The 26,688-nt window shown below is 41.8% G+C and overlaps 1 protein-coding gene across 1 annotated transcript; it reads right to left on the bottom strand.

The window, feature by feature from the left end:
* Nucleotides 1–8,293: 8,293 nt before the first annotated feature.
* FOXRED1 (FAD dependent oxidoreductase domain containing 1) lies at nucleotides 8,294–26,609 on the bottom strand. The gene is made up of 12 exons (XM_075280101.1): nucleotides 26,295–26,609; nucleotides 21,719–21,939; nucleotides 21,248–21,358; nucleotides 20,601–20,719; nucleotides 18,332–18,426; nucleotides 18,142–18,243; nucleotides 13,554–13,630; nucleotides 13,255–13,415; nucleotides 12,678–12,807; nucleotides 12,481–12,585; nucleotides 10,236–10,491; nucleotides 8,294–8,504 (listed from the first exon to the last, which is right to left on the bottom strand). The coding sequence occupies exons 1-11, from the start codon at nucleotides 26,431–26,433 to the stop codon at nucleotides 10,237–10,239; spliced, it is 1,515 nt and encodes a 504-aa protein (XP_075136202.1). The 5' UTR covers nucleotides 26,434–26,609; the 3' UTR covers nucleotides 8,294–8,504; nucleotide 10,236.
* Between the last annotated feature and the right edge of the window lie 79 nt (nucleotides 26,610–26,688).

Raw genomic sequence — 26,688 nt, 5'->3', positions numbered from 1 at the left:
CTCCTCCTCATACAAAACAACCCATCTGCTCTTTTGGGTCTGTACCTGCCACTCCCGTATCTCTACTGTCTCCTGGGGGCAGCCCTCCTCATGGTCGCTTTGCAGGGTCATCTCCTCCAGTGCCTCGATCAGTTGATCTTTCGTTCTTCCCTGGTAACTCAGGTTTAGTTCCCGGGCCCTTACTTGTAGACTTGCCATAGTCCAGTTCCTGTATTCTGAGGTTGTGGCTCCATTAATCGCTGAGCTGCTGTAGTCCATCTCGCTGTCCGCTGTTGATCCCACCGCTGCCACCAGTTGTCACGGAGCGAAGGTATACGTCTTCCTCCGGAAGGTCTTTTGAATCAACACGGACGCAAGAGGTCGGGAGACAACAGCAATTTATTGTAATCCACAAAGTTAGTAGCCGGCGGCGGTCACATCAACCGTAATAACAATAAGTCCACAGAAGTCACAATCCAATGATAGCTTTGGTTCCTTGGTCCTGTAACTAAATCCTGGCTCTCTGCAGAGCTGTGCACAGGCCGGCTAACACATACTAACTGCCAGCTACATGCATATACTAAAACTGTTACATCCTATATCTGTGGGTGGGAAGGGCTGAGTCACAGATCCTTCCCCCCTCACCTATGCCAAACAGAGCAGACTCCCTGTCGACAATGCACCGTCCAACATCTTCTTGGAGACACTGATCAGATTATCTCCACCCATTGTCCTCACTAGTTAGGGGTATTTGCATACAATGTGCTAACACACTAGACCCTAATCAGCCAACTACACATTGATGTATATAACAGGTTAGAGAATACATTCCACATGAAATATATATTACACATTGCCTATAGTATAGACTCTAACCATCCCGTGACAACAGTATTGAGCAGTCTGCCCCCTCCCCTATTGATTGCTGTTACTACTGGTTCTACAAGTGATTCTGCCAGGAGTTCAGCTAGGTTTACATCTGCATCAGAGTTCTTGTAGAAGGCTCTGGAGAAAGGTCCTCTTGTCTCCTGTGGTTTCTGTATAAAAACAGCAGAAACCTGACAGACCCCATTATCGGTCTATAGGATCCTCAGGTAACCGCAGTTTTAGCGCCCCAGCGGACGTGAATGAAGAAGAGCCCTGTGCAAGTGTGAACCTAACCTAAATCTAAAATAGTGAACAAAGAGCATTAAAAAAGACAAAACTAAGTGTACATATTAAAGGAGATTCAGGGACTTTTGATAAACCTGAAAAGTCCCCTGACGAAGCCATATCGGCGAAACGCGTGCATTTGTGGTAAGGTCCCATTATGATTTCCCTTGGCATCACTTACTGATCCCCACTCCTGATCACAGCCGCTTGTGCAGAAGGGGAAGCGTAGGTGGCCGTGAGCAGGAGTGGGGATCAGTAAGTAAATAGGGCCTGCTGGGGTTACTCCAGCAGGTAAATGCCAATTAAAAAAAAAAAAGAACCTCAAAGACGGAAGCCCAAGCTGCTTAAAAAGCTGTTACCTATAGATTATAATGGGGTCTTTGCCCGAAAAATGGAGAGAGCCACATTTTCCAAGCAGAATAGGGGACAGAATTCTTGAACGGTCACTGAACGCAGATGTGTCCATAGCCTTAATAATCTGCAGGAAGCGGCCACCTTATTGTAACTTTGTTTCTATTCTCTTTCTATGTATGGTTCAGTGTAAGTTTCTGTAACAATGTTTTTGAAATAAAAACATATTTCACAATTTATTGAAGCTACATTTTTTTTGAAGTTTTGGGAGTGACACTTTCTAGAGCTTATGATAGTTTTGCAGTTTTTTAACCGGTTAAGGACCAGGCCCAGAAGTACATTAAGGACCGGGCCTCTTTTTTCAAAACTGACATGTGTCACTTTAAATAGCAATAACTTTGAGACGCTTTAACTTACACAAGTGATTTTGAAATTGTTTTTTCGTAACACATTATACTTCATGTTAGTGGTAAACACTAATCAATATTTTTGTATTTATTTATAAAAAAAACTAGCAAATTTGATGGAAATTTGGAAAAAATTGCAATTTTCAAAATGTGAAATTCTCTGCTTTTCAGGCAGATAGTCATACCATCCAAATACATGAATAAATATTATCTCCCATATCTCTGCTTTATATCGGCATCATCTTTTGATCGTCTTTTAATTCATTTTGGATGTCACAAGGCTTACAAGTGTAACAGCGATTTTCCAGATTTACAAGAAAATTCCTCAAACTAATTTTTTAGGGAACACTTCAGTTCTGAAAGGAATTATAAAGGCCTATATAATAGAAACCCCCATAAATCACCCCATTTTCAAAACTACACCCCTCAAATTATTCAAAACAGCATTTGGGATGTTTTTAACCCTTTAAGCATTTCATAAGAATAAAAATAATATGGAGGTCAAATTTAGACATTTCATTTTTTTTCACTAATACATTCATTTAGACCTAAAATTAACACATTCACAAAGGGTTAAAGGAGAAAATGCATCTCACATTTTGTTATGCAATTTCTCCCGTGCACAGAAATACCCCACATGTGGGTGTAAACTGATTTTTGGGCACACGGCAGTGCATGAAAGGGAAGGAGTGACACTGGGTGTTTCAACAGCATATTTTGCTGGAATAATTTTCAGGCACCATGTCACATTTGCAGAGCGTACATTTAGCGTACCAAAACAATGGAAACCCCCCAAAAGTGACCCCATTTTAGAATCTACACCCCTCACGGAATTCATCAAGGGGTATAGTGAGCATTTAGACCGTACAGTTGTTTCACAGATTTTACTAACATTGGAATGTGTAAAAGAAAAATTACTAAAATGTCACTTTATCCCCAAAGTTTTCATTTTCACAAGGGGTTAAAGGAGTAAAAGCCCCCCAAAGTTTGTTAAGCAATTTATCCTGAACACGGCAATACCCCATATGTGGCCATATTCTGCTGTATGGGAACATGGCGGGGCTCAGAATGGAAGGAGCGCTATTTTGCTTTTGGATGGCAGATTTTGCTGGAATAATTTTTAGGTGCCATGTCGCATTTGCAGAGCCCCTAGAGAACCAATACAGTGGAAACCCCCTAAAAGTGACCCCATTTTGGAAACTACACCCCCCACAAAACATATCAAAGGGTAGAGTGAGCATTTTGACCCTACAGCTGTTTCACAGATTTTATTAACATTGGGACATGAAAATGAAAATTTACTTTTTTTCCAACAAACTGTCAATTTAGCCCCAAATTTTTCATTTTCACAAGAGGATAAAGGAAAAAAAGCTCCCTAAAGTTCGTTACACAATTTCTCCTGAACACAGAAATGCCCCATATGTGGTCATAATCTACTGTATGGGAACATGGCGGGGCTCAGAATGGAAAGAGCGCTATTTGGCTTTTGAAGGGCAGATTTTGCTGGAATATTTTTCAGGTGCCATGTCGCATTTGCAGAGCCCCTAGTGTACCAATAAAGTGGAAACCCCCTAAAAGTGACCCCATTTTGGAAACTACACCCCTCATAGAATTTATCTAGGGGTTTGGTGAGCATTTTGGCCTCACAGCTGATTCACAGATTTTATTAACAATTGGACATAAAAATGAAAAATTACTTTTTTTTTCCAATAATCGTCCATTTAGCGCCATATTTTTAATTTTGCAAGTAGCTGAAGAATTAAAAGCCCCCCAGAGTTTGTTACACAATTTCTTCTTAACACGGCAATACCCCATATGTGGCCATAATCTGCTGTATGGGTATACGGTGGGGCTCAGAATGGAAAGAGCGCTATTTGGCTTTTAGAAAGCAGATGTGGCTGGAATAGTTCTCAGGTGTCATGTCGCATTAGCTGAGCCCCTAAAGTATCAATACAATGGAAACCCCCCATTGTGACCCCATTTTAGAAATTACACAGGTGACAGTAAACTGGAATTCACCAAGAAGTGACCCCATTTTGTAGGGACAATTTTAGGGCCTCTGCAAATGTGACGTGGGGTCCAAAAACAAAGAATATAAATCTGCACTCCAAAAGCACATATCGCTCCTTCACATCTGCGCCCTGCTGGGTACCCAAATAGCGGTGTATGCCCACATGTATGACACTGGTGTACCCCGGATAACGGACTTAATGCCATATGTGGGTATAAATGGCTGTTTGGGCACAGCCGGGCACAGAAGGGAAGGAGCGCTATTTTGGTTTTTGGAGCACAGTTTGGTTTTAGGACACCATGCCACTTTTGCAAAGCCCCTGAATTGTCAATGAAGTGGAATCCGCAGACATGTCACCCCATTTTGGACACTAGCCCACTCATGGGATTTATCAAGTGGTGTAGCGAGCATTTTTCACCCTTGAGTGTTGCATTTATTTAGTTTCCAGAAATGAAATCACAGCTGATAATGAGAAGTTAAAAATGAAAAATTTCCAGAGATTCGCCATTTTAGTGCCCGATATGTTGTGCCCAACTTATGTCAGCAGAGACACTCCATAAACTGGTAAGCGGGTATCCCGGGCACAACAGCTTTTAGAGCGTTCATCTCTGATACAAGGCGGGCACAACATATTACGCACTGAAATGACGTATTCCTGGAAAAATTGTCATTTTCACCTCTCACAATCAGCTTCGTATTCATTTATGGATAATAAGTTATAGCAACACTTGGGGGTTAAAAATGCTCTCTGTACCCCTGGAGAAATCCTTCAGGGGTGTAGTTTCCAAAATAAGGTCACATATCAGGGGATTCCACTTTACTGGCGTTTCAGATCTACAAAAGTGTCTTGGCATCCAAAAACCAAACCGTCTGTGCTCCAAAAACCCAATAACCCTTCTTCCCTTTTGCGTCCAGCTGTGCCCTAATATCAGTTTATACCCACATATGACATTACGTCCGATATAACGGGTACACCAGTGTCATACATGTGTCATAAACTGCAGTTTGGGCGCACAGCAGGGCGCAGAAGCGAAGGAGCGTGATGCGGCTTTTGGAGTACAGATTTTGATGTTTGGTATCTGGACGCCATGTCATGTTTGTAGAGCCTGTAAGGTACCAGAAAAGTGGATTCCCCAAAGGAGTGACCCCATTTTGAAAACTGCACCCCTCAAAGAATGTATCAGGGGGTGTAGTGAGGATTAGTATGCCAGATGTGACTGCACAGCGGATGGCGAAGAGGGAACATATAAGCGGTGCGGAGGACATTGCAGACACTAAATTCCCTACTATGTCCCAGTAGCTCCTATGATTGGGGGAGTCACTCTGGGGGTCACTTCTGGTGTTTTTTCGCTCATAAGCTGTAAATCTGGGGTGTCCCCTGATATCCGCTCACACAGCTTATATATTCCCTACCTGCCGCAGCCAGTTGTGTTCTAATAATTTGGCGATTTTTGGGGGGTTTTGCCTTGACATTGCTAGATGCTATATTTTCTTTATTTTTCTGGTGACGCAGCCATATAAGGGCTTGTTGTTTGCAGGATGAGATGTATTTTGTAATGACACCATCTTTGGGTGCCTACAACTTACTGATTACATTTTATTAACTCTTTCTTGCTGGATTAAAAAAAAAAAAAAAATCAATCCTGCATTGAGTTTTACATTTTAAATTTTTCGCCATGCAGCGTACAGCATAAGTAACGTGTCCTTTATTCTGCGGGTCGGTACGGTTACGGCGATACCTCATTTATGTTATTTTTTTATGCGATACTAAGTCTGCAGAACAAAAACACATATGGGGACATAAATCAATGTTTTTTGCATCGCCATCTTCTGAGAGACGTAACATTTTTATTTTTCGGTTGACAGTGTTGGTTGAGGGCTTATTTTTTTGCGGGAAAATGTGCGCTTTTTATTGGCACTGTTGTGGGGTGAATATGACTTTTTGATCACTTTTTATAGCATATTTTGTAGGATGAGATGGCAAAAAATCATTATTTCCGGCGAGTTTTTTCCGGTTTTTTTTTCCGACGTTCACCGTGTACATTAAATATTATTTCAGTTTTATTGTACAGGTTGTTACGGACGCGGCGATACCAAATATGCATTGCTTTTTTTAATTTTTAGTGCTTTTTTTTATATAATTCATTTTGTATAGAAAAAAGGGATTTTTGGACTTTAGAACTTTATTACTTTTTTCATACACTTTATTTTTTTTTTTTTTTACTTTTTCATGTGTCCCTTTAGGACACTTAAATCAGTTGATGCTTTGATGAAAGCATCAGCTGATTCAGCACAGTAGCAGACAGGACACGAGCAGGACATGAGCCTGCTCGTGTCCTGTAAGCTGCAGAGGAAGTGAGACACATCGCTCACTTCCTCCACCGCCTGGCAGGATCACCAGGTATGTGGGGGCTCCGGTAGTCTGGGGTCACTGGCCAGACCCCAGACTACCTTCTACTGACATCGGCACCCTCCGATCTCGCCGCGGGGGGTGCCGATCGGGTTAACCTGTCGGCGGATCCCTTTCGATCGCGCCGTGATGTTTGACGGCGCGATCGAAAGGGTTAACACGTCCAGTCGGACTCAGTTCCGACTGGACGTTATGGAGGAAGGGGTTAGGTGTTAGTAACACCTAACCCCTGTCCCCCCCGCACCCCTCCCCCCGCCAGAAAGGTACCTAAAGGCCGGACGTATTTCGGCAATAGTCCGGTCTTTAGGTACCAGCACATGAGGCCGTAAATTTACGTACGGCGGTCCTCATGTGGTTAATGCACTTCATAATTACTACAGAAAATCTGTCCTGACCTAATCTTGATTCATACTTTTTTTTTTTTTTATAATTGTATGCAGCGTAAAAGGGTCCTTTGTGGGGTAAACAGTTTGATATCTGCCCTGACGTACCGTGCAAAAGGGTATAGAGGAAAAGCGGGGTTGCATAGAGCGCTGCTGATAATGTATAGAATGGAGATCCCAAAGCCGGCATTATAATACTGTTTTATACATCCCTTTACTTTCCATTTATTCATTGCTTTTTCCCCTTTTCTCTTCACCACCTATCTAGTTCCTCTCATTGGTTTCCTACACGTTTTCATTTTACCAGTCCTCTCCAGTACACTAGTGCAGCGGGTCCGTTATAACCCACTGCTCTTGTGCACTTCCTGCTTCATTGCCCTCACTTTATTGAGAGCATTTTTTCAGTACTGCACATGCGCAAACTTTGCATCCTTCCCCATCTATTCCCTGCCTTCCCTTATGCTTGGTTCACATCTGCATTGGTATTCTGTCCGGGGGAGCCCACATGCTTGCAGAAAAAGCAACCCATTGTAGTCAATGGGAGGCTTTTTTTTCGGCGCTGAAGCGGACACGGATTCCATACCAAATTCAGCACCATTATCCTCCGTGTGAATGCACCCTAACCTTGCAGCACAGATCAATGGATGCATAGAACAGTCAATAGCAATGATCCACATTGGAAGGGGGGGGGGGTGTGAATCAAACAAGTAAGATTGCATGTCATTAACGGTGCTAAGAACCATACACCCAGAACGTTAACAGTTTGTCATATGTAGCTAAGGGGTTAAACATTTTGAAGGGGGCGTAGCCTGGCGCTGTTACTGGCCATTCACACACGTTGGGAGCTCCTACTAGAATTCTGTTTACTTTGCCTTCCGGGGTCCCTCCAGATTTTCCCCTTCCTCTAGCTGTCCCAGGACCCCCTAATTACCCCAGTCTGTGTTCGGAGAATTCCAGGGGCTCAGCTTTCCCGTTCTACAGTCATCTCTCAGTGGGGACTCTGACACGTGGAGCCACCGCCATTGTCCTACACCTTCAACTCTTTGCGAGACCGAGCTGCTGTGCCCCTAGCTGTGCTACCACAAACCCGTTTGTATATTTGTATTACGATTGTAGTATTACTTACTATGTTTTCTGTTGCGTTTTTCCCAATAAATAGATGTGATTTACTGTACCTCTACCTTAATAGTGAGTACTGCACTGTAAAGTTCCAATAATTCATAAAACATTACTTCAGGACGTATTGTGTAAGAAACAGGGCACGGAGCAGATTTAGTAAAAGATTTTATGATCATAAAAAAATATATTGTTTCTTCTTAGAGGAAAGCTACTAGAAATGATTTATTCCAGCACATTCTTGTTTTCAGTGAGAAGAATCTTCCATCACAAATAGGAAAGTGAAAGAAGAGATCTGATTGGTTGTATTAGGTGCACTGGTTGCCAGTGTCCCTGTGACAACAAAGATGCCAGAGAATAGGAAGTTTTGCCACAGGGACACACGTTCTTACAAGTGACTTGGGATTTCAATCTCTAATAATTTGTAGCACAATAACCAAATTACAGTAATTTGTATATAGTAAAATCTTAGGGGTTATATAGATTTTCTAGTAGGTTCCCTTTTAAGAACAAGTTACAGCAGCAAAATTAAAAAATTAATTTTCTTCTGAGGTTCTGTGAAGGCCATCCATCTTTGTCTCATCTTAGCGTAGTGTTGACACCAGATTTTTGGACTGAATTCCTGAGTGCGCAGTGTACATTTACACGTCCAACTTCTGTAACAAAAGGAAAGTCCACATTCTACAATTTCCATTCTGTAGAAACAAGAAATCACAGAAAATTCTATCATCATTGCAGTAGAATAAAAACCTCTGTTTCAATATAATGTGATCCACGGGCAAGCACAAACCGCTCCCACAGTTTCCTTGTCGGTCCAGACATAGGTGGCACCTTCATTGCACATCTGTCTCTGCTCTCACCACTTCAAGGCACCCAATTCGGGTCCTGCAATTGACAGCCAGCACTTACTTAGCCTGCCGACTAGCAGACTAAGAGTGTGCAGGATCACAAGGCCAACATCCGTGGGCAGAATCTGTAAGCTTCCATACCCAACTGCATCTTATTTTGTATCCAGGCTAGAGATGGTACAGTTTTCCCCAATAAGCTTAACCTTTCACTCTAACATTGTAATAACTTACATATATCATTGCATTCACACATAGAAAGTTTCATTTGATTCCAACTTGTTGATGCATTATTTTTGTAAGGGTAGGTTCACACTACTGTTGGATGTCTGTTCTGATCGTGTTCGTTCAAAAACAAAAAACCAGAACACAATAACCAAAAAACGAACACCTATCATAACAGACATTAACGGAAACTAACTGATGTTAATGTGTCCATTTTTTTCTATTTAATGGTTCTGCTTTCTGAGCTTGTGCAGAAAAATAAATAAATAAGTAAATAAATGGACAGTTACAGTCTTTTACCCATAGACATTAATGTTAAAAATTGATGGACGCTTGAAGTCCTTCATAGAACCATTATTTTTCGCAGAAGTCCTGCACCCCGGATTTTTGTGTCTGAGAAAAATGACGGACATGTGACAGATTTGGTGTAAACGGACACTAATGGACAACAGATAAAACTCCATTGAAATAAATGGGATTTTTTAAAGGGATTCTATAATTAGAATCCATTTTTTCAGGTCTACCATGTTGGAATAGCCCTAAGAAAAGCTATTCTTCCCCTACCTTTAGAAGTCTTCTCTGCACTGCCATTCCGTGATATTATCGGTTTTCACCGTATGCAATTGGGTCTTTAGATAGCACTGGGGGCGGTCCCCATGCGCTCAAACAGCACTGGGGGTATCCTCTGTGCTACCTGCAGACTCTCCAGCAACGCCCTCCATCTTCTTCTCAAGACCGCCTCTTCAACCGAAAGCGCTGACCGTGCATGTGTGGTGGCCACTTTACTGTGGCCAAACAGACAATTGCATAAGAGGCTATAGGAAAATGGCCACTGCATAGGCGCAGTCGGCGCTTTCGGTTGAAGACGCGGAGAAGAGGCGGTCTCAAGAGAGAGATGATGGAGGGCGTCGTTGGAGAGTCTGCAGGCAGCACAGGAGACGCGGAGAAGACTTCTAAAGGTAGGGGAAGAATAGCCTTAAAGCTATTCTGACTTGGTAGGCCTAAAAAAAAGCGATTCTAATGATAGAATCCCTTTAATGGTTTTATGGCGATTCTGATAATGTTTGTTGTTAAAATCTTGTAACTGACACCAGCAGCGGACAGTACTGATGGTCACCAATGGTAGTGTGAACATCCCCTTCTGTTCTCTTCACTTCCTTCTCATAGTTTATTGGAGTCAATAGAACTTTTAATATTCTATTCATTAACCATCTAGCCCAGGATGAACAGTCAGAGATTCCTCCTAACTAGGAAAGTGTTAGTATTGTATATTAGATTACCTATGATATAAACTAGGTCACTGATGATGATGATCACAAGCTTCTATTGGCATCTATAAAGAGGTCTCCTACTCACCTCATACAATGTTTCTTTCCAGTAAGGGTTGTTGGAAAATAAAACGCTGGAAACCAAAAGGGCTAAGATCCAATGTTGTAAACTGGCCATTGATCAGTAACTCTGCCACTGAACGTCCAACAGCTGGAGCCTGCTGCAAGCCATGGCCACTGAACCCACATGCAAAGTAAAGGTTCTGTACCAGAGGGTGAGTCCCAATGATACCATTCTGGTCATAGGTGTTGTAGTCGTAGTACCCTGCCCAGGCTGACTTCACCTGCACCAGAACATTGTGTTATTAAATTGCACAATACAACACACAAAATATGTTTTTAGCATTTCAGGAGTGCACTCAGTCGCTACATGAGAAGCTTAACCTGTACCTCCAGTTATAAACAAAACTGCTGCATCTTTCGGATATACCTAAAGCTGAGATTCCACAGCAAATTCAGTACAGGGACATTCTTGTTTACAGCCAGAGGCTAAGACCGTGTACAGAGTGAAGACTTCTGTTCTATCCCTACAGGCGGTAGTGTAGTGTACAGGAGAGTTTTCTGAAAACTCATTTACATATGGAAGAAATATATTTCTCAGGAACAGGGCCACGGATTATAATAATAAAGGAAAGAGAAGAAAAGCCTTTCTTAAGGCTTTTCCGACGTGTACTTAGTTAAAAAAGAGATTCTAATGATAGAATCCCTTTAAGACTGGGTTTTCCGACTACTGCCGTGGCTTTGGTCTCTTAATAAATTAGCAACATGTCTATGGCGCAGATCTATATAAATCACACCAGTTTTAATAATTATGTCTGGCTAAAGTGTCCCTGCCGCACCCAAATTCATAGAAAGTGATGAATAAGGCGCAGAAAGGGGGTTGCCTTGCATCTTTTGATGTAAAAAAGGGTCATGTGCCACAGATTTGCCACATTAAAGTGATTTAATTGTCCTAAATAGATTTTTCATCAGTATGTGATCTGGGTGGTCTGACACCTGAATCCTGCACAGATCAGTTATTTCAGCTGTCTTCAGACACAAGTAATAGGTCGGTGCTGTATAGCACTGGTTCCAGGGAATTGCGGCGCTATTCCTTTTACTTTAATATGAACTGCCTTGTCACCGTCCCCCATCCACTACTGTGTGGATTCCGGGTGTCAGACCCCCACAAATCACATACTGAGGACCTATCCTGTGGGCAGGTCATCAGTATGAAAAGCCCATTTGGGGCTCAAACACCCCTTTAACATCCATCTATGCTAATGTTAGAGTTAAGTCCTCCATCTTTGTATTTTGGCAGCCATCTTGTACTCTTTCACATATAAACTGTATAAGTATGTATTTTTCTGCTTAAGTCAAGGAGGCCCCTTGTTAGACATTAAGGAATGTGATAATGAACGTTAATGCATAGGTTGCTAATCCTTATCTCTCAAGGGCCTCATTTTGAGAAGATGCAGCTGACTTTGTATATCTCTTATCTCCTTTATATGATGTATGGACACATAACCAACAAAAGTATTAATCTTATGGTATCTGGGCACTCTGTCATATTTTATGGTATATGAAGGTCACTTAGAGTGTATAGACACAGAGTCTATGGAACGTGTCATCTTATATCTTTTGCCATGATATATACATATAGACATAGTCTGGGATGTTAGCTCACACATAAGTATTTTGAATCCTTCTTTGTTTCATGGGAAAGTCCATCCCAGTGTGGAAAGCTATAATGAGATGCAGATTATAATGAGCCTCAGCCAATAGTCATGTGCCAGGCTTGTCTTATATCTCTATAACCAATCATGTTGTACTGATTAGAATAGCCAAGCCAGCTCTTTGTCTGTAATGTATTTAAACTACCTTTTTCTTACAATAAAATTAAAACTCTTTTGATACACCACCATCTTGTGTCTTAATCAGTTCTCCAGGCCTAAAGAAGAAGATGGCTGCAGTCCATCTAGGCCTGTTAACTAATTATCTAATTAGGACCTCTACAACATACGGAGGGATCCATATGTCCCTATCACTAAGAAACTGCTGAAAGTGGGTCGATAAATTCCTCCCCCCAATGTTTTCATTCACTGACAACAAGCAGAAATGGTATGAAATTAAAATAAATTAGAATGTTGCAGAAGTTTTCACCCTACACAGTATAATAGTGAGATTTGTGGATCTCAGACTGCATGAATACACGAAAGAAAAGATAAATGTGAGTATGCTGATAGCTACCCTCATGGTCAGGGATTTAACAAGACTCAAGTCTTAGCATTTACCTTTAAGGATTCGAATACTGGCACTCTGTGTGCCAACAGTGGCCATATCTTCTGCTGAAAATACTCATAGTCCACATCCAGATTACTTATGTCTGGCTCCTCTTCCTGTACAGAATGAAGTGACAGATGAAATCAGTCTATAAATGAGTTAGTAAAGTATCTGCATCGCTGCCACCTTACATGTGGCCTCCATTTACCTCTGAGGGAGACATGCCTCCGATGTAGTTTCCTCCCAACCCCTCCCTTCTGAAGTAAGCTCCTGAGCTGTCAATCAGCAATGGGCACTCAAAACCAGGACCATTGGGACAATTGAACATGTAAACGTATCTGGAAGAGAAGTCACAGGATCACCACCAACACCACATAATTACACAGGTAGGACCATTGATTCCCGGAGACAAGAAGCCTCACTTTCTCATTCTGATACTGGTGACAATGCCACTTTTCTACTTAACTATTGCAGGTCACTAGAGATGAGCGACCATTATTCGAAACAGCTGTTTACAATAGCACACTCCCATAGAAATGAATGGAAGCGGCCGGCACGCAGACTTTGCTGGCAGCTTAACCCCCTGCATGCCGACTACGTCCATTCATTTCTATGAAAGTGTACTATTCGAAACGGCTGTTTCGAATAGTGTTCGCTCACCTCTACAGGTCACATTTATTATATATTTGTGGAAGTAAATTTATTATATGTTCTAATGTCACACAACGGGATGGGAGGCTAGAAAGAAAATGGCATATCGCTATGACTGACTAGCAAGCGGTTACCTTTTTCTGGGCTCTACAGGAAGTTTGATGTGTTCATAGGTGTTTGGTTTCCCGCAGCCAATCCCAGCCATTTCTGCCACTTTGGAAGACCAGGCACCAGCAGTGTTGATCACTGCCATACACTCCACAGGCTGGTTCTCCAAACTGTTCTGCGTTTGTACCTAAAAAAAGTTACCAATATCCAGTGAATAAAATAAGAACCTAAACTGAAGGATATCAAATCAAATCAAAAAATGCTTTATTGGCACGTCCGATATCAGCAATGAAATCATACACTGGTAACTTCTACATATACTCACAATAGCTTGTTTGATTACTTTGAAGTTCACCGGATCCCCCTCAGCAGTCATCATTTCTTGAGTGACATAGTCAAACCCTACAACCCAAAACATAATTGAAAGACAGCAGTAAGGCATTGTGCAATAAGCCCAGAGTATTAATGGAGTGCTGCCACCTAGGGGTCATTAGTAGCTCTGAATTTTTTTTGGCCAATATTTTGCTTGCTGAATTATTTTCTGTCCATACTTCCCACCATTACAAACTTATTTATTTGATTTACTTATTTTGCTTACTTATATAGCGCCATCATATTCTACAGTGCTTTACTGATATTCACAGTCTCATGTAGGACAATATAAATTCCTTATCAGTATGTCTTTGGAGTATTGGAAGAAACTGGAGTACTCAGAGGAAACCCATGCAAATACGGAGAGAACACGCAAACTACTGTACTTACAGATGGTGTCCTAGGCTGCATTTGAACTTAGGACTCTAGCGCTACAAGGCTAAGGTGCTAAAAGATGAACCATTGTGCGTACTGCCCATCAGCAATTGTCTCTGGCCCCCTACCAGTGAAGATTTTGTGCTAATCATGAGATCAAGTGGGTTTCACCAAAGGAAGACAGGCACTGCATGGCACGAGACGTGTGATCACGCTGATCGCAGCGGCCCAGCGAGCGCCTTCTCTGCTCCTACCTTTGAACATGGAGAAGTCGTTCAACAGGGTGCATTGGGGCTACTTGTTTGAAGCTTTACGCAAATTTGGTGTTCGGACGGGTCGGGCCTCCAATGTGCCGCGCGGAGGTGCCCGACCTGATCCCTATCCAACACCGGAGTCACTGCTGGTTCCGGCGCTGGGTTAGGCCGGAGGCCTCCGCTTGAGTGTGTGGAGGTTTTGGTTTCTCCCTAGCGCTGTGACCAGCACTTCCGGGGTCAGCTGCTGGTTATTCGTTTAAGGCATTTACGTTTATGGCATCAGCTCCCCTAGCGATGGGTCCTTCTGTTTTCCCTCCTTGCTCGCTGTCACCTGTCTCTGAAACATGGATTCCCTGGATGTGTTGACCTGGCTTGCTTTTCAGACCTCTCCTCCGTGATCCTGATTTGGTACCTTCCTGACCACCTGTGTATGACCTTTGGCTTCCAGATGACCTCCCTTTTGGATCCTGTTTTTGGCTACTACGTGTACCTCCAGTGTATGACCAGGCTTCCCTGACTTCGCTTCTGCCTCTGAATTCTGCTACCACATGACCTCCAGTTATCGACTCGGCTTGTTTGACCACATATCTGCTTCTTGGGTATCTGCGTGACCCCCTGGATTACCCTCCTGCTCATCTGCGACTGCAGTCCATCCTGCTCTCTTGGACTTCCCTCTAAGGTTAGTGTCTGGGTTTCTCTGGGTCCTCTTACTTGGGGTTCGCTGGGTGTGCGTCGCTCTCTGGGCAGTTGCGGATCTGGGCCTCAGACTTTAACCAAGTCCAACTCCACCATCAGAATCTCTGGTGAAGAACTCTGGGGCCTGATTCCGCTCCAGTTAGGAGAGCGTAGGACAACCAGGATTGTTTTTGCCTCAGCACCTGGGGATCCTGGTTGCCCGGGACTTACAGAGTTATTTGTTGCATCAGGTTCCTAACATTTGGCTTCTCGGGACCCAGAACCACCGCAATTTCCGCACTATATTTTATAGTTTTGTCCCGCCCTCTTTCCATCACCAATGGCACTAGGCAGCAATGCCTGTTATCCCCCTTAATTTTCCTAGGCCAACTTAGGTTCTGGCGTACGACTGACCATGATAAATTATGGCTGGAAATGGAAGCCCAAATGGCCCAGGTTTCTGATTGGGAAGGTTTCTTGCTGGCGTTAGAATCCAATGAGTGTTTACCCTTCCCTTCCCCCCCCCCCCCCCACACACACACACACTATACAGGCTACAGTGGTAGCATTATGTGTTTTTGGCAATGTTTCAGACAGTGATACTCCGAAAAATAATTTGAATCTACCTTTCTCAATGCTGTTACCTAACATTCCACATTTATCCTTGGACATATGGAACAGTATGGTATTAAATACATTTCCGATGTGTATAGAGATGGTAGTATAGTATAGTATACCCTTTTCCATGTTGGTGGAGAAGTATAAGTTGCCTAAGAGGGGGTCATTTATGTACACCAGACTGGTTTCCTACATGTCTAACGCTCCATTTCTTCAAGTGCGTTTAATACAGCCGGCTGCAGATCCACTATATGCTCAATCCCCCCTAGTTGCTTATAAACACATAAACCCTGTATCGTACTCTGAACTATGATGGCGCCTTCCGGAAAACTAAACACGTGTCTGTGAGAGGACAATCTAGTCAGAAGATTTGAGATTAACCATCGGCGTGAGGCACTTAGATGGGCGAAGAGATCCACAGTGGTACGGTGGTATTATCCCCCTCTTCGCCTAGCCAGGTTCTTTCCTACATGTCCCTCTTGTTGCTGGAGAGATTGCAGAGGTACGGCTCATATATTTCGGATCTGTCCTATCACACAACCCTTTTGGGTGTCTCTCTTTTCATTGCTAAGCAGAGTATGTGGCAGCGGAGTGAGGTCTGTACCTGAACTGGCATTGCTCCTGTTGGGCATCCATAATATCCCGTGCAAATATAGAACGGTTGTCTGTCATGTACTTGGGGCTGCTCGTCTACTTATTGCGCACAGATGAAAATCGACCTCCTGCCCCTCATTGACAGAACTGATCTCTGTAGTATCAGTGAATCAATTTGAACATATCTCTGCTGGTCATGCTGGAAGCCTGGATAAGTATAGGAAGAATTGGGAACTATGGTCGACCTCATTTTCCCCATTCACTGCTTCTCGATGGCTTGGATGTCCTGGTTCTTTCTAATGATGGCAAGTATATCCTTATTTACTTGTAGGGAATCATAGTTTACTCATAGGAGACCTCATTTAATATACTTATTAATTACTTTTGTTTAATTACCCTATGTCCTCCGCCTACTTGCCTGCAGTGGGAAGAGCAGCACATGCGTGTTTGCACAGTAGCCTATATGTATATTGTGGGTTGTTTTGGAGTGGTCCAAAACTCGTTCGTTCTTTTTGTCGGCTTTTAGACCTGCTGTTGTTGGTGTCTGAGCGGTCTATCCCCCCCCCCCCATCCATTCTAATTTACCTCTCTACCTCATCGCCACGATATGAATGTGAAATAATTTAATTATCTTGGCCAATTTGGCTATGTTGTAATGTCTCTGATCTCATATTTCAAGGTGTACATCGTGTTATATATCTATTCTCAGGGATATTATGTATTTCTTCCTAGAATGTAATTGTGAAGCCATGATTATTTTTCTTCTCTGTGCTGTATATGTTACCCTTTTATTCTGTATTTGAAAAATTTCAATAAAAACTATTGTTATGAAAGATTTTATGCTAACTATTGTGCCACCTGTAAAACGTACTATTAATTGGAAATACTTAGGATGAGTTTTCTCAGAATCTTTCTTAATCCTATCCTACTAATATTATCCTACTAATATTATAAATCCTACTATTATAAATGTGATTCTACTAATCCTACTAATATTATAAATGTGAAGGTTTGCATATCCCAGTAAATGACATCGCTTCACGACTGTTATGAATTTATGTTCACAAAATATATTAAACTGCTCTTACCACCAGGACTATCAGCTAATTGGAGTTTGCTGATAAAGCTAGGTCTGTTATCTCTCTATGTAAACACACAGATAACACTAAGTCCATTATGTATAAGCATCTGCATATTATCTGATCCGCTTCAGGCAGCATGCTGACACACTGAGATGGGAAAACCCCTTTAATCCAAATTGGCAATTTTAAACATGCCTGGAAAAAGAAAATGCAATTTGTTGCAAAATTCGAAAACAACGACAGCTATAAAAGTAGCCAGAAGTCAATAGACTTCTCCTGAAGCGGAGCTGAGGGGGATCATCCATGCCAACAACACACTCATTATATGGCGTACAGGCGAACTGCTGAGATGCAGGAACAATCACGGGCACAGTGCAAGGAACAAGTTCAGCGGCAGGCCAGCTTGAGAGCTGAAAAACACCATAGCAGGCGGATCACCAACGCCAATAACACGCTCATTATATGACATCACAGCTACCTGCTGAGATTCAGGAACAATCACAGGCACAGCGTGAGGAACGAGCTCATTGGCCGACTAGCTTGACAGCTGCCAAAATGCCAGAGCAGGCTTATCATCAACGCCAACAACAGGCTCATTATATGGCATCCTAGCCAGCTGCTGAGATGCCGGAGCAATCACAGGCAAGGTGCGAAGAACAAGTTCAGCAGCAGGACAGCTTGAGAGCTGCCGAAACGCCAGAGCAAGCAAACCATCGGCGGCAGCAATTTGCTGACTATAGGCGGATCATCAACGCCAACAACACGCAGGTAAAGTTGCGGGTAGAGGCTAGTGGATAAATAAAACACTAAAAACTGTGATTTGGGGAAGGAAATAACTGTATCTATGAATGTAGAATACAGGGTATGGATTATTTTTGTTCCTATAGAAACAATAGTGATAAAAAAAAATAAAAAATACTTCCTGTACATATGTAGGACTCACCTGCTACCTCACCGTGGCAATGCAAAACGCCCATTGACAGAGCCTTACGTCGGAGCGCATTGAGCAGTAGCCAGGGATCAAACCAGCCCTCGTTCTCCAGACCTGGAAATTGACCAGGCTTTGATAAATACAGAATAATTCCTTTATTTCATAATCTAATAGTCAAACACAGAGCAGAGCAACAACTCACCATAAGAGGCCAGCGCCACATCTTGTGTATTAATCCATGGAAACTTCTTCTTGAGCTGATCTGGGGAAAGCAGTGTCACTTTGGCTCCCTGTTCCCTGGGAATTCAGAAAATAATAGTGAGACCAACCTGGTTAAAATACAAATATTGTTTCACTTTTGTCAAGTATTGAAAAATTCCATTCTGAAACTGCCTAAGTATATCTCATCCTAAGTTGGGTGACATCTCTTGTGGTGGGCACTTCTTATTGGCGCAGTCAGCCATCATTACTAGAGTTCTGAATAGTAAACCAGTCTAAACAAAACTATAAGAGACAAGTGTATAACCAGGGAGGTCTACAATCCAGTATTCTAGGAAAGTTGGTTAACAACCACTATGGTAACAGTAAGAGAAGCCATTTTGATTTGTTACCCATTGGGGATATATTCTTACTTCTAATGTGCTTCATGGCATCAATGGGCCGCTGCATTTGTAAGGCGATCATATGATCATAAGGGTTAATAATTAGGACATATGTTATACCCAGAGCCACTGACCTTCTATCCTGACCTATGATTTTTTTTTTTTTTGGCATGTGCACAAAAAAACACCACGGCATGACTGAGCAAAAAAGCTTCATTAGGCAAAGTCTTCTTATATACGTTGTACTCCGCTTTCCACAGACCAAATATGGGATTTACATCTGTGATACATACATGTTCTGCAAGGGTAAAACCGCTCATCCACATTACAATTTACCCCAATTTATCATGGAGCTTGTAGATAAATGGACTTCCACTGAGACTAACAATCCAAACTGATACATTGTAACAAAATATCAGGAAAGAAGAAGGATTTGAGTTGCTGATGTATTTAGTTTACAAATTATTTGTCTAGAGTGGATGCAACTGTAACAAACCTTCACCTGTAAGAAGTAGTGTTGAGCGAGTAGTATTCAATCAAATACCTCGCCGGCATAGGAATGTGTGTAATCGGCCGAACACCAAGGGGTTAAACGCATCGAATATGCAAAGCGTTTAACCCCTTGGTGTTCAGCCGATTACACGCATTCCTATGCCGGCGAGGTATTCGATTGAATACTACTCGCTCAACACTAGTAAGAAGTATTAGGTCACAACAGGTTTTCAGAAGGTTTCTATTCACTGACACCTGAACTTTTTCTAATACCAAAACTAACTTTTATTTAGGACAGTTGTTCCCAAACTGAGGGTTGTTGCGAGCCATGAGCGGTAATAAGTAGAGATGAGCAAACACTATTCGAAACAGCCGTTTCGAATAGCACGCTCCCATAGAAATGAATGGACGTAGCTGGCATGCGGGGGGTTACACGACTGACCGCCGGCAAAGTCTGCGTGCTGGCCGCTTCCATTCATTTCTATGGGAGCAGGAGAGTGCTATTCAGAACGACTGTTCCAAATAGTGTTCGCTCATCTCTAGTAATAAGGCTGTGCCGCACTGTGCTAGAGTCCAGATATGGATGCTGATAAAGATCAGCAGCTATAGCGGTAGCAGACCACCGCACAGCCTTCAGTGGTCTCCTGAGGACCGACGAGGTCCCATTGTCCTCTTCTGGTCTGTGACTAACATCAGGAAAGGTAACTTGTACGTGCTTGTTATTTTACCTCTTCTCCCCTGGGCTTTTGGTTATTATACTCTGGGGTATGAGGGTATCAGAGTATATAATAACGATACCGAAACTAATCTCTTAGGGTCTGTCCATCTTTACTAATGAAGAGGCCACCGGACACTTCCAAGCACAGAGGAGCATTTCACACCAGTTTGGAGGCACTATGCGACATTTTAGACCGTGTGGGAGACACTGTGGAGCATTTTATACTGTGTAGGGCTATTGTGGAGAATTATATCACGTGGAAAGTACTGGGGAACTTTATATTTGCTGTGTGAGGGATACAGGACAGGAAACTGTAAGATATATCAGGGAGGAGGGGAGCCACATATTTTGCTGGCATTGGGCCCCAAAATTCCTGATGGCAGAATAGAATAACCAGCAGAATACAGAGCTAAAAGGCAGAATAGGAGGAAGATTACAGCAGGATAAGAGGCAGAAAACAGGTAGGGGCATTTATCTTTCAAATATAACCAAGTATGGTAGAGATGGGTCCCTGGAAAGATTCTTACCTAAAAGTGGGTCCTGACTTCACAAATTTTGGAAACCACTGATTTACAGAATACTACAGAATACTGCACTGACCTTAGAACTTAAGTTGCCTTCTTCCAAGTTAAAGCTGGTGACCAGTAACATTTACATACCTCTGGACTCTGTAATTTTCCTCCAGGATCTCAGCTCCTTTCTCACTGGACAGGAAGAGGTATCCAGAAGGATTGAACTGGACGTCAATGGGGTCTTCATTTAAAATGCTCAAATACTCCTGTAATAAGATACAGAGTATTGAAGAGGATCCAGCGCTTTACATCACTACAAGAGGTCAACAATGTTTAAAATGGTTATGTGGGGTGAACTAACTTTTCACAGCACTGAACAAACATCCTTATGATATAGAAGAGGGTCCCCTAGTGTGCCAAAAATTAGATTTACAAAGCACAGCGGGGGCTAGAAGTCTCTGTATTCAGCCTCCACGGCTCTCTGTGACGTCATTGACTCCACTCTCCTCTACTGGCATTGCACTGAGCACAGCAGGGCGGGTCATATGGCTGAGAATTGGAGAATTCAGAAGGGGAATTCCAGACCCCTCTGCTGATCTACAAATCTAATACTCATTACACCAAGGGACTCTCTTTTATACAATAAGGATGTTTATCCAATACAGTGAATGGCACGGATGGCATATGGATGATGTCCATGAACTGTTATGTGGAGCATAGAGATGGATGTAAGAATAAAAATGCAATCCCAATAATAGGCTGTGTCTGGCACCCTTTATATCCTGGTCACTTACATTAATATTGCGGAGAAAATGTGCTCCAAACAGAGACATCTGGATGTTTTCTGGTCGAGAGAATTGCTGTCGGATGCCACCTACCGAAAGAACGGTGGACGCATGAGAGTACTACAAGATGAGAAGAAGAGAGGGTGTTAATAAATAATATTACCTGGTATGATCGACTCAGATATAGGATTATAGGATCGCAGGACTCAGAGTAGGATATACTACACATAATAGAAGGAAGGAAACCCAACATTGGTCTAAAAGACAACGTATCATTTACGTGGTATTCTATCAAACTAAAAAACAATCTATTCAGGCAGAAGGGACATATTAGACAAATACTTACAAGACATTTTCCTAATATAATAGTCAAAGGGTCTCCAAAAGGTATGCTGTCACTTTAGAAAGCTACTGAACTGATAAGGTAATCATGCCGCATGTGCTGCCCTCTCATAACCTTCATGTGGAAGTAAAACTCACGGTAGGGTCTCTTTCGACCACCAGGACATTGTATGCTTTACTCTTGGTTTGCATTTTCTTCAGCCAATAGGCGACTGACCAACCCATGATTCCGCCTCCAGCTATGACAATGTCTGCGTGTTCCGGAGGAAGATGGTCCATAGACTTAAATGGAGACCAGTCACTGCCTGGCATAACATCCTTAAGTTTCTTATGGATCTTATCTATTTCATTTGACACAACTGGAGAAAGAAAATAGAAAATTAATGGAGGCAAAAAATTAAATCCAACTATACACAACAAAAGACGCTGATGAGGCTGCAATGGGTGCTCAAGTTGTCTTATGGCGCCCTACACCAATGACAGCACCTACCAAGTCTCTTATTAACTTCTGGCTGTATATCTGTCCAGTTTCTGTTCATGATGTAAATCATCATTACAGTGCACTTTAATATGAGGTGCACACATCTTACGCTAAGTTAACACTAACATTCGGGTTTCTGTTGTTTAGGTCTGCTTGGGGACAGGAAAAACGGAAACTATATAAGCTGTTACCCATAGTCTACAATGGGGTCTACCAACTTTATACTTATTCATTGCTTATGATTACTTGTATAGTAGCCATTGTACTATATAGGGCTGACAATCTATATTCCCTATCAGTTTGTCTTTAGTGAGTGGGAGGAAACTCACACAAACACAGGGAGAACATACAAACTCCTTGCAGATGTGGTCTTAGACAAGATTCAAACCCAGGACTCCAGCGCTGCACAGCTAACCACTGAGCCACCATACTGAGGACTGTTCTCTCTGCTTAATCAAATGGTATAGGGGATGGTGTTCCCAAAACCTAGTGTGAACCTAGTGATAATCTGTCTTTATCAACTCAGCTCCATGGTTACTGTCAGTCATAGTGTAGATACTAGATGTCAGCAGTAACAGATAAAAGTCATAGAAGGTCTGATCTCAGAAGAGACAATTTCATAGTTATAGGTAATCTAGAATGGAGCAGAAACATGGGGTGTTTGAGAATTGGTGATGATGCATAAAGAACTACACTATTACGTCCTTTGAGCACATACCCTAAGTGGTTTCCAGTTGTAGAGACCCTCTAAGATGGAACAGCCAAGACAGTTTTTGCAGTTTTCCTGGTACTGCCCTGAGAGAGGGTTTTATGACTTTATAAGACCTGACAGAATCTTACAGGACAAAAACCTAGGAAGTCATTGCTTTCTGCACATAAGTTGCAATAATGAATCAGACTAAGGGTGCATTCACACTGAGTAAACGCTAGCTTATTTTGTAAAGTAAAATTACACTTGTAAATTTTGCTATCCCATTGACTTCAATGATATTTTTTTACAAGTGTAAAAATACGCCTGTAAAAAATACGCCTGTAAAAATACGCCTGTAAAATGTCATTGAAGTCAATGGGATAGCAAAATTTACAAGTGTAATTTTACTCTACAAAATAAGCTAGCGTTTACTCAGTGTGAATGCACCCTAAGGGTGCATGCACACTACGTAACGCCGGGCGTGTATGAGAGCCGTACACGCCGGCGTTACAGCAGGGCTGCCGAACACTTCCCTTTCACTTCAATGGGAGCGCTCGTAAACGCCGCTGTTACGAGCGCTCCCATTGAAGTGAATGGGAAGTGTTCGGCAGTCTGCTGTAATGCCGGCGTGTACGGCTCTCATACACGCCCGGCGTTACTCAGTGTGCATGCACCCTAAGGGTGCATTCACACTGAGTAAACGCTAGCTTATTTTGTAGAGTAAAATTACACTTGTAAATTTTGCTATCCCATTGACTTCAATGACATTTTACAGGCGTATTTTTACAGGCGTATTTTTTACAGGCGTATTTTTACACTTGTAAAAAAATATCATTGAAGTCAATGGGATAGCAAAATTTACAAGTGTAATTTTACTCTACAAAATAAGCTAGCGTTTACTCAGTGTGAATGCACCCTAATGGAGTTTTTAAGTCTTCGCCAGAAATCAAAGTCTCCGAATTTTCTATATAAAACAAATGATGAATTAATTTGAAAATCCCCAGCAGCACAGAGTATTTCAGAGTGAAGGTTAATACGAGCGGAGCTAATAATGATACAAGTATATAAACAGATGATCAGCGTTTATGATGCGTTTAGATATTAACTTTTAATATCAAACAACAACCAGAGATAACTTGTGCACAGTCATCTACACTAGCAATGTCAGCAACAGTAAGAGCTCAGGGTTAATGCGATGTAACATTAGCATTAGGTTAATGGTGTTGAAATAGTGAAGAGTCATGCAATTTATGGTTATTGCTGGCTTCTTAAAGGGGTTTTCTAGCTTAAAATTGATAGGTCAGTATGTTATCTGCAGAGGTCCAACAGCTGGACCCAGCACAGATCAGCCGTAATGGATGGGCAGTGCGTGAAGTCCTGCTCCTATTCAACTAAGAGAATCTGCGCTGTTACAGATCCCAGGATCCAACGCTATAGAGCGGTTATTAGATCCCTCACAGACCACATACTGAAGCCCTATCCTGTGGATATGAAATAAAAACCTTTAAGAACTGCATAAGGGCACATGTTAAATGGTTCCCATACATAGGTATCCATCACCATAGGGTTCAAATGTAAAAAACAAAACAAAAAAAACCCTACTAAACTTTTTCATTTACATAGGACAAAAACATTATGTGAAGTAGCCTTACAGGTAAGGCTGGCCACTCAGGCTCTGGGAAAGATGGGTGAGAACCTGCATGAGAGCTGGATAGTTGACAGAACTGATTATCATCCAACTTTCCCAAGACCAGATGCAATGTACAGCTGAAGAGTACAAGTACTATTAAAAGGGATATTACAAGTCATCCACAGATAGGTGATAGTTTGATGGCTCAGTGGTTAGCACGGGTGCCTTGCAACGCTGGAGTCCTAAGTTTGAACCCAAATAAGGATATCTGCAAAGAATCTGTATGTTCTCCCTGTGATTGTGTGGGTTTCCTCCCAGAACCTAAAGACATACTGATTGAGAATGTAGATACTGACAATGTCTGTAAGGTGTTGTGGAGTATACAGGTGCTATACAAGTAATACACGCAGACACTATACAAGTAATATATGCAGACACTATACAAGTAATACATGCAGACACTATACAAGTAATATATGCAGACACTATACAAGTAATATATGCAGACACTATACAAGTAATATATGCAGACACTATACAAGTAATATATGCAGACTCTATACAAGTAATATATGCAGACACTATACAAGTAATATATGCAGACTCTATACAAGTAATATATGCAGACTCTATACAAGTAATACATGCAGACACTATACAAGTAATATATGCAGACACTATACAAGTAATACATGCAGACACTATACAAGTAATGTATGCAGACTCTATACAAGTAATACATGCAGACTCTATACAAGTAATATATGCAGACACTATACAAGTAATACATGCAGACACTATACAAGTAATATATACAGACACTATACAAGTAATATATGCAGACACTATACAAGTAATATATGCAGACACTATACAAGTAATACATGCAGACTCTATACAAGTAATACATGCAGACACTATACAAGTAATATATGCAGACTCTATACAAGTAATACATGCAGACACTATACAAGTAATATATGCAGACTCTATACAAGTAATACATGCAGACACTATACAAGTAATATATGCAGACTCTATACAAGTAATACATGCAGACACTATACAAGTAATATATGCAGACACTATACAAGTAATACATGCAGACACTATACAAGTAATGTATGCAGACTCTATACAAGTAATATATGCAGACTCTATACAAGTAATATATGCAGACACTATACAAGTAATACATGCAGACACTATACAAGTAATATATACAGACACTATACAAGTAATATATGCAGACACTATACAAGTAATATATGCAGACTCTATACAAGTAATACATGCAGACACTATACAAGTAATATATGCAGACTCTATACAAGTAATACATGCAGACACTATACAAGTAATACATGCAGACACTATACAAGTAATATATGCAGACTCTATACAAGTAATACATGCAGACACTATACAAGTAATATATGCAGACTCTATACAAGTAATATATGCAGACACTATACAAGTAATATATGCAGACACTATACAAGTAATATATGCAGACTCTATACAAGTAATATATGCAGACTCTATACAAGTAATACATGCAGACACTATACAAGTAATACATGCAGACACTATACAAGTAATATATGCAGACTCTATACAAGTAATACATGCAGACACTATACAAGTAATACATGCAGACACTATACAAGTAATATATGCAGACTCTATACAAGTAATACATGCAGACACTATACAAGTAATATATGCAGACTCTATACAAGTAATACATGCAGACACTATACAAGTAATATATGCAGACTCTATACAAGTAATACATGCAGACTCTAGTATACAAGTAATGCATGCAGGACTATGCAGACACTATTCTAGTTAATGGGATTGGGCCAAGCCTGCGCTGTCTAATCAGTACAGACCACTGGGGGTCACTTACTTTTGCTGAAATCATCCCGCTTGTATAAAGCTGTGGATGTCCTGAGGCTCCTGTGTGTCCATGTTGTGGCCCCAAGGACATGGCCTCTCCGGGCCAGCATCAGCCACGATCCTCTTCTGCATAACTTGGCCACACTCATCGCAGCCCTACAATGACAGCCCTCAAGACTGTCGCCGGACCTAGAGGGCTGCCATGCGATATCACTGGTGACATCATCAGAAAGAATCGCCCCAACAACCAATCAGCAGCGTGCAGTGTAAACCCTACAGGCTCTGCCAGAAAGTGCGCTGCGGTGGAGACTTTCACAATCTGGTAGTCGGGCAACGGGTGTACAAACATGGCGGCGGGTGCCTCACAGCACAGCCCGCCTCTTCCGGTACAGGCGGAAGTGACG

This window comes from Leptodactylus fuscus, chromosome 6 (genome assembly GCF_031893055.1).
Source record: "Leptodactylus fuscus isolate aLepFus1 chromosome 6, aLepFus1.hap2, whole genome shotgun sequence".
NCBI lineage: Eukaryota > Metazoa > Chordata > Amphibia > Anura > Leptodactylidae > Leptodactylus > Leptodactylus fuscus.
The sequence above is the reverse complement of the archived record's forward strand: the minus strand, read 5'-3'. Positions and strand labels throughout refer to the sequence as shown.